Below are 8,794 nucleotides of genomic sequence, written 5' to 3'. Positions count from 1 at the left end.
GATTATTGAGAAATCAGGTGACCGTAAATCAGGATGACATTCTCATTTTAGAGAAGGATGGTCATGTGTTTCAGGGACACGAGTCAGGTGATCTGTGACTCTTCCCTACTCTGCCACAAACTTGCAGTCGGAAGCGTGTGCAAATTATTTCAAGCCAGATTTCTTGAGTATTTGTCTCAAGCTGCTGAAGGGAGTTCAGTGCTATTTTTTAAAAAAGCTTCTCAAAAGGTCAGGTGCCAAGCTGTCTATGAACAGTATATCTGCTTGGGGGGAGGGGGGGTTGGTACCAAATATCTTTAGAAATTTGGCCCAAGGGTGCTGAAAATATGTTGTTTCAGTGGCCTCAGTAACCCTGAAAATTTGACATTTGGGCCCAGGTCTGAACAAACTTTTTAAGGCACCTTTGCATAAGTTTCCCAATTTAAGCACCGTGCCTCAGGCGGGTGAATCAAAACAGCAGGATTGGGTGCCTAGGACATCTGTAGAGTGGTCTCAAGGGTGAGTTAGATCATGCTGGTGATGAACATGGAGACTTGCTGGTGTGTGTGAGCTAACGTCACCTCCTCAAAGCTAAGTCATCTGCTTTCAACTTCCAATCTCTTGGGGTCCAGAGCATTCAGAGGGTCATGGAGTGGGAAGAACCTCTTCAAAGCCAAGCGGAGACACACGCCTAACTAAAACTGGCATCGAGTTTAGTATAAAGCACGACATCCTCTATGCTCAATCTCAAACCACACTGGTAGTGTCTCCTACCTTTGCCCATGATCCCAGTAGCTAAAGCACGGACCCAAGGAGCGCGATACCTGGGTTTCAGAGCCCTCTCAGCTGGGTGGACTCCAGTCCACTTCTCCCACTTCCCAGGAGAAAAACCTAATCAGCAGGCCAAGGGCTAGGCTGGCTAGTGTTCCCCAAACCCATCCTCTTTCAAATGCCTCACTGTCAAGCCAAGCGTGTAAGATGTGTGTAAGATTCATGGAGTGAGAAGAAGGGTGAGAGGGATCCTGCCATTGCATCCAGGTGAGCCCATCAATGTGCTGCAGAGTCGCTCTCCTTGCTTGGTCTCCTTCTTCTCCACAAATTTTGCCCTGTTAGTTGTCCAGTGGCTCAGCTTCTGGGTGGATGCAATAATCACCGGACAGCATTTAGCAAAGAGCATGCCTGCCTGCTTACAGCATCAAACAGGGCCTGGAGTTGCTCTGTGCTGTCAGGTCAGGGATTTGCATGTGGCTACTGCCCACACCGACTCGGATCTATGGTTGTACATACACGTAATAAGTACAATAATAACAATATCTAGAGCAACTGCTGCTCTCACTGTTGGAGGCAACAAGCAAAACTGCCCCTTAATTTCTAATGCCAGCTCTTACCTGGTGAATCACGCCCCCAGGGGAGAAATTAGTCTTAAAACAGATTTACAATGTGAGTTTTGTTTTGTTTTTGTGACAAACTCCTGGGGGTCAAAGCTGGTCATAAGGGGAAAAAAATCACCGAAGCATTTTATTTTAATGGCAAAACCCAGCTGTTGAGGGGGAAATCAGCTTTTTTATTGTCAGTGATGCAAAATTTTCATGGCAATAGTGCTGTTTTGATGACAGTTTTCCAGTTTACTCACTCCCTATTCAAATGAAAGAAAAATATGCTGATGAAAATCTGATGAGGATGCATGGATAATACCATGTTGGGAGAAAACGCACACACTCGCCATTCTTTGGGTCATGTAAATCATGATCTTTATTTTTTTAATACAATGTATATGTGTTTACTGTAAAATTAATGAATAAAATTCTTTTAAAAAGAGGAAATTTAAAAGAAATCAAATAAGACCGAGAGTCTATGATCTACTCCACACCTACTTTAAAAAATAAAGGCCTTTCCAACTGGTTGATGAAACAATTCACTTGGATGGTCAAGATGGGGGGACATAGAGCTAATGTACTTCTGTAGAGTGCAAAGGGCTGGACTGTGCTCTATGCTATGGGTGGTAGAAAAAGGTATTGCTCCACTGGGAGCTCTAGCAAGTGCCATGTCTCTGGAGCCCAAGTGTCTCCCATCTCTCTATGGTGTGCAGGGAATGAGGCTGCTGGACCGTCCTTTAATAGATGGGACAGGGTGCCTCTGTAGCCATCCTGTTCTATTGGTGGAGATAAAGAAGAGCCGGGCCCATGACCCCACATCTTTTAGGGTGCTCAACTTGTACAATCCTTGCCCCACCTTCTCACTGAGAGAGAGGACTGTGATGCTTCTGAGGTTCTCCATGAAGATGCTTCATACTGGGTCTTGGGCCTTTTTACATGCACCCAGGGGCTGAGCACAATCCATCCCTTAACCGCTCTATACATGTAAAGTTCAAGGTCAGGTCCTATGGTCCTAACTTTGTCCTTATGCCAGCAAAACTCCCACAGAAGCCAACTTGTATCTGTTCTTTCCTGGTCAGGGGCCCTTGCATGGACAGAGAGGAAGCAGGTTGTGCTTTCCTTCTAGAGTTGATGGGACTGGTAAGGCCCTGGGTCCTGGTTTGGTTCACTGCAACTGGAGAATAACCAGGGCTCTGAGGGCTCATGCAGGGAAAGGTCAAATATTCACTTTGTTGGCTATTTACTTCATATAAGTAAGCCTCCTCCACTGGAGAAGAGGAGGTGGTACACTGTGTGATTGCTGTGTGGCTCCTTTGGCTGCATGGATACAAAGGGACCATAGGACAACCATGAACTGGGCCTGATGGAAGTTGTTTCTGTGTAAGGACTGAATGAAAACAGGAACAAAGGACTCCCGAATTGGGCCCTGGAGATGCTGAGTAAATGCTGCCTTCTGGGATTGCTACAGATGACTGTGATCAACTCCTGAGAGGTCGATGGATGGAAAGTACTATCAGGTTGTGCTTTCTCTTTTCTTCTTCAAGGATCCTTTCAGCTTCCGCCACAGACTATCCTTCCGCTTCATCTTCTTCTCTGCCAGGGACAATGAGGACTCTTTCCTGCGGATTTCCCTCACCAGTCCATAAAAGACATCATCAATAAAGAAGCGCAGGGCAGCTGAAGTTTCATAGAAGGAGCAGGAGTACTCTCTGGCTAGGCTCATACCTTCTTCAGTTGAGACCTACAAAATAAAACGCAAAGGTTATTAACACTAACAGGCTCACATGACATAAGCTCATCCCCTCAGGAACTCTAACCCTGGATGGGCCTAAATCCTCAGTCTACTAGTGAACAGCCAAACATGCTAACAGCTCGTGCCACAAAGACAAGCTCAACCAAGTGGATGCTCTGGGTTGATTTTGGGAGTTGTCTGCGGCACTTCTATGCTTTTCCCTCTCACCACAACTTCTGAGCACTTGGAGATGTTGCGATATCTGTTGACAGATGGGTAAGTGAGGCCCAGAGAGAGAGTCATAGTCAGACCCCAAAAGTTGCTTAGACTCCTAAACACATAATCATTATCCTGAAAAGAAGATTATCTGTTCAGGTTGTGCCTAACTCCAAGGGAACTTGAATACCACAAGCACCTCCATTTGTTTTTAACTTTAAAGTTCCTCATTTGTCAAAATATCAGCAGAAAGTCGAACAGGTTGACCTTGAGCGCCCCTAAGTCTATTTGGTGGATCCTGAGTTGTTCCTCTGTCCTCTCCCTTGTGGGTCTTTGTTTAATAGGTGTTCTCAGTGAATGCCAAACCCACATAGACCAAATCAGGGTCCATGCAAAATTCAGTATGGGTTACCTGTTTCTTAAAAGAGGAAGAGGGGTGGAATGGTTGCCCTTTTGCACAGACATGCTTTGATACTTTGCCCAGGTGCTTAGAGCACTCACACGGGATACGGGAGCCCTGCATTCAATTGTCAGCTCTGCTCAAAATCATTCACCTCTCCTGCCTCTCTTTGAGAGTTGGTGGGTGCTGTCTGGAGTGCTTTGCTTGGTGTCCCCTGAGGGTACAGTATTTTTGTACTTCTAGTCCATGTGCATGCTCCTTTTTTCATTTTTTGTCCCCCCAAATCAGTTGATGCTCTTGTTTCCTCTCACCGCTTCATTGAGTGGTGGCTCAAAGTAACAAAGTGAGCACGTGCCCATGTACCCAAGGGCATCGGATAGGCCAACTGGTGTGTCAGACACATTTTGACATGCCTTTGTTCTCCCACATACTGCACAGGGAGTCTAGGTACATAACATGGGATTCTGGGTTTTCACAGCAAGGGCCAAATGCATTTCACACTTCATTTTCAGACCCCTAAGTCCCTTTTTTGGGTCTGTCCCTAAGGAACTTTATTAACATTACCGAAGATGTCTGCAGCAAAGCAAGAGCTTCAAAACAGCTCCCTTAGCTCTTTAACTTCTGAGCCATCTCCCTCCATCGTACTGAGCATTAGGATAGAAGGGTGAACATTCAGGTTCCAGAGTGGCCGTCTCAGCTTTTGGGGATTTATTTGTATTTAGATATCACGATTTGTGATGATTTATTCAAATAACATTAAATCCATGTGGATAATAAGACAAGAGGACTGTGGGAGGTCCCTGTCAATATCATGCTAAATCCTAACTTGTGAGAAATATCAATTTTCATTGACTACCTCAGGGCTATGTCTGTTTTTGTTCTTTAGTCCAGCTGCATCCAGCCAGTGCTCCATTTAAATTTATTAGGCATATAAACCATAGTGCTTCAGGGAAGAAGCCAACCGCTTGCTGTTTATCATTAGGAAGAAAATTCACTTATGATTGGGTTATAGCATAATTTCCATTTATTGGAGTTCTTTGCTCTTCCTCCAATACTGAACAATTCAGAAATGGGACACCAGACTAGACATGGAAATCCTTCATGGAGGAATTTCAATATGGAAATTCTTATATACCTATTTCATCCACACAGACATACATCTTTATTTATTGATATATTTAAGGAAGTGCACACATTCCTGTTCAGTCATACATTTTACAACCAGAGAAGACTATTTCCTTTGACCTCCTGCATAACGCACATCATAGATTTTCCATTCAGTTACCCCTCTATTGAGCTCTGCAATTTGTAATGTGAGTAAGTTCATTTTCAAACTCCACTTAATGTTAATTCAATTAAAAACACTGTAAAGGTAAGCAGGGCAGTTGTGTGCCAACCTAAATAATACTCAGTGACACAGTGAAAGATTGTTATCGCTTTCCGACTGCTATAATTGCCAACCTTTAGCGAAAGGAGATGGGTAGCAATATGGTCCTTGTTTTTCTCACGGCAGCTGTGTAAGCAAAATGTGCAATTCAATATGTCTATTGGGCACCATTGAGAAATTGATTGTCTGAGCAGAAGACTGTTTTAGTCTATTTTGGACTTTTTAATCATTCTCTTTTCTTGTTATGCCTTGTTCCATGTTGAAGGAAGATTTTTTTGTTCTTTTTTTTTCTTGCTTGTTAAAGACACTGCAGTTCTGAGCAAACCATTAAGCAGGGCTATAATTGTACTGATGGTTTTATACATTGATACAGACCCAAAACTTTGTTAAAAGAACATTAAATTTTCAAAGTCAAGCACTCAAAAGTTAAGAAATGTCTGCCTTTATTTCTCTACCCTAACCCCTCCAATAGCCTTGGGGTGCCCTCTTTCCCGCATTTGTGCTTCCTTTGACTCAGGTCCCAGTAAGAGCAGAGGATAACGTATCTGTCTGTCCTCATTTTTCCTCCCAAAGCTATAGCAGCTGCCACTGGCTCCACAGCAATGGTAGGAAATCATCTATTCAGTTTAGTAGAGGGAGTCCTAGTCTGTTGGAACAGTGGACGGTGGCAGTAGAGGGGTAGGGGGGACTTACAGGATATGTTCCTAACTCTCATGGGTGCCCCTTTGATTGATTAGTCCATGATGGATTTCCAAAGAAAAATCCAGTCATATTAAAGGATTGAAACCCATGGGAGAGTAAAGGAGCTAGCATGGGCACTGAACTGAAAAGAGGCATTGCTAGAGGGCTAATACAGGCTCCCTGGGCTTGATACCAATTTTACTGGAAACCTGTAGGAATCCTCCCATTGAAATCTGGGAGTCATGGAGGCAGACTGAGCTGCAAGCCTGAACAGCTGAAAAGCAGGTTGAAATGCTGAAGGTTAGCTGTGGGGCCTAGGAATGCGCTGGGTAGAGTTGGGGGAACCGGCCTTCCCCTGCCTCTCAATTCACAAGAAAGCATGGCCCTGTGAGTCCAACTGGGATTGCATGAATAGATGGCTGAAGGTGGGGAACACATAAAGAAGCCTATAGACCCCCTTTTCAGTCTTGTAAAGCATCCAGTTGAGCAAACAGTGCATGAGGCTTCAACTGAACTGGGGCATGTTCCATCTCCAAATACTTCAGGCAGCTGGGATGCAGCACAACCTCATTAGGAAAGGAAATATTTACTGGCTCCAAATGGCATTTTACAGCATTAAAATTCTGTTTGTGGCTTTTGCAAACCTCCCCTGGAAAATTACAAGTGAGATTAAATGGAGCACTGACAGCATGCGGAGGCAGTGATGGATGAGCTGCCATCTTTAAGACAGCCAGCTCCGCACTGAGGTCAGCTCCTGCACAACCGAAAGGACAATGCAAAACGCCAAGGCTGGGAGGTGCTGGCAATCATTCTCTCCATCGGACGAAGAACACAACAGTGTCTGTACTTCAGGGGAAGAGACTAAACAAAGAAAACAGATTATTTTTTTTCTACCTGTGCCCTTGGATTGTCATCAGCCAAGACATCTCCTTCAGGATCAGACTGTGCTGCCTTTAATTTGGCGGCAGTGTTTGTTGGAGTAGCGGCAGTCGCAACTTCAAGCGTGCTTCCTTCGGAGAGTTAGCACTAACAAATGTAGCTACATCGTTTTGGCAGGGTTGGGGGCATCTCTGAACAGGACAGCAATAAACTGCACCCACTCCCCTCTCCTGCAGACCTCGCACCTGCCGCAGTGGCAATCAGTGCAGTCTGCCGGAGACAGCTCCTGCTGTCCGCCACTCATTAGGAGCTCCAGGTTGCCATGGGGAGCTCATGCAGACCACAGGTGGAATGATAATAGTTGCAAGGATACTTCTAAACATTTCTTACTTTGCTTTCCAGCTGAGCCACCCTCATTAACTTTGCAACGGGAAGCTGAGTAGCAATTACAGACCTCAAACCCTCGTTTTGAACCCATCTGACAGTAGTTGCTACAGGATGTATTGGGCCTCAATGGCAAAACTCGAGGACAAAAATGGAACATATCCAAAAGCCACTAGTTGCAGCAGAAAGAGGCCTGTTGGCTTTGCAACTGGTTTTCAGTGGATGGTCTCTTGACAGAAATAATGGTGAATAATAGGGGTTTAATAGTGGTAAGAGGAGGTCAGGGTGGAATTGTCTTTGCCAGCTGCAGTTCTAGCCGTGTCAGGGACAGCCCTGACCATACTGAGTTGGTGCCTGGTCTCTTGAGTCCCAGATGTTCAGACCTGACACAGTTTAGAGCAATAGGAAATCTGCTCTGGGCTCAGCATGGTTGTGGCTCCATGGTTCACACCAGCAGAGGATCAGGCCTAGTGAAGTCTGAGATGACCCCCTCTGAGCTCCCCCTTTGCCTGCTTTCCCCTCTCCTTTGCACTGGGGGAAAAAGGGGAGACAGATGTAGACCAATTTAGATCTGCCCTACATACCCAGTTGGTTTCAGAGTAGGTCCCTGCGTGAAGCAAGAGCATTCAGTTTACTTTTGAAATGTTGCTTGGATCACACAGATGCAATAGAAAACCGGAGCAGAATCAAATATGATAGGAAAATCAATCAATCTTTCTGCTTTTCTAGAACTAGCAGAACTGTCACTGTTTACCTATATAATATTTATGGCCTGGAATATTATAACAAAGAAAGGGAAGAAAGAAAGGTTTACACCTCCTGTCATTCTTCCAACATTTACATGTACAAACTCCCTGTCTTATCCCTGCCACTGAACACCAAAATCTCTGCTACCAATGGGAAAATCAGGATCAAAAGGAAATCAGCTCAGTTTAGCCTGAAGGCTATATCATTGCTGGTTCTAGAAACAGCAAAAAATTCAGATTTGGAGCAGGAGAGAAAAAATCACAGAGAAAATAAAAATCTTGTGCCAGGTTGACCAGTACTAACATTTTTGGTTTTTTTGGTTTGTTGCTTTTTTTTTTTTTTCCCCTTATCACACAAAACAAATCAAAAGTGGTAGTATTATTTTGAGTTCAAATGAAACATTTCATTCCATCAGCCAAGGTGCCTTTTGCTTTCAGGAAGAGCTGTCTTTCTATCCTTTGTTAAGAGTTCAATTCAACCACCTTTCCAAAAAATGTTGTTTCATAGGTGTCAAAATGTTTCATTTCAAAATTGTCCACATGAAATGTTTTGATTTAAAAAAAAAAATCCCTTTTTCTTTTACTTGAAATGCTTTGCCAAATTCTACATGAGCCCACAAATTATTTCAGTTAACCTGAAAGCATCTCAGCTAATTTTTTTTTTTTAAAAGCCCAGTCCTTAGCAAAGGGCAGCCTCCTGTTCAAGCCAGGGTTCTCTGCATGTGGTCTGCAAGGGAGGAGTTTATGGTTCCTGCACTTCCTGCTGGCCCTCGTTCCCCCATTATTCCAGCTGTTGCAGGATTCTAGGTTCCCTCTTCCATTGGCATCTGCTTCCTTCCCCAGGTGACAGGGCACAACAGTGTGCCAGAGCTCACGGTGCCAGGGAAGCCCATGGCATGAAGTGTCAGCACAGTACAGCCTAGGAAATGACCTGCTGGGTGGCTCGGAAGTGGAAAGGGATCTTGGAGTCCTAGTGGACTCCAAGATGAACATGAGTCGGCAGTGTGACGAAAC

The 8,794-nt window shown here is 44.5% G+C and overlaps 1 protein-coding gene across 1 annotated transcript in view; it reads right to left on the bottom strand.

The window, feature by feature from the left end:
- Positions 1 to 1,704: 1,704 nt before the first annotated feature.
- RIT2 (Ras like without CAAX 2) overlaps positions 1,705 to 8,794 on the bottom strand; it is a 293,525-nt gene continuing 286,435 nt past the window's right edge. The window contains exon 5 of the mRNA XM_019531825.1: positions 1,705 to 3,096. Within this exon, the coding sequence (XP_019387370.1) occupies positions 2,869 to 3,096 (228 nt within the window). The 3' untranslated portion in view covers positions 1,705 to 2,868. The remainder of the gene's footprint in view (positions 3,097 to 8,794) is intronic.

The sequence above is a fragment of the Crocodylus porosus genome, unplaced genomic scaffold, assembly GCF_001723895.1.
Source record: "Crocodylus porosus isolate Cpor-Errol unplaced genomic scaffold, CroPor_comp1, whole genome shotgun sequence".
Lineage (NCBI taxonomy): Eukaryota > Metazoa > Chordata > Crocodylia > Crocodylidae > Crocodylus > Crocodylus porosus.
This window is presented reverse-complemented; position numbering and strand designations above follow the sequence as displayed.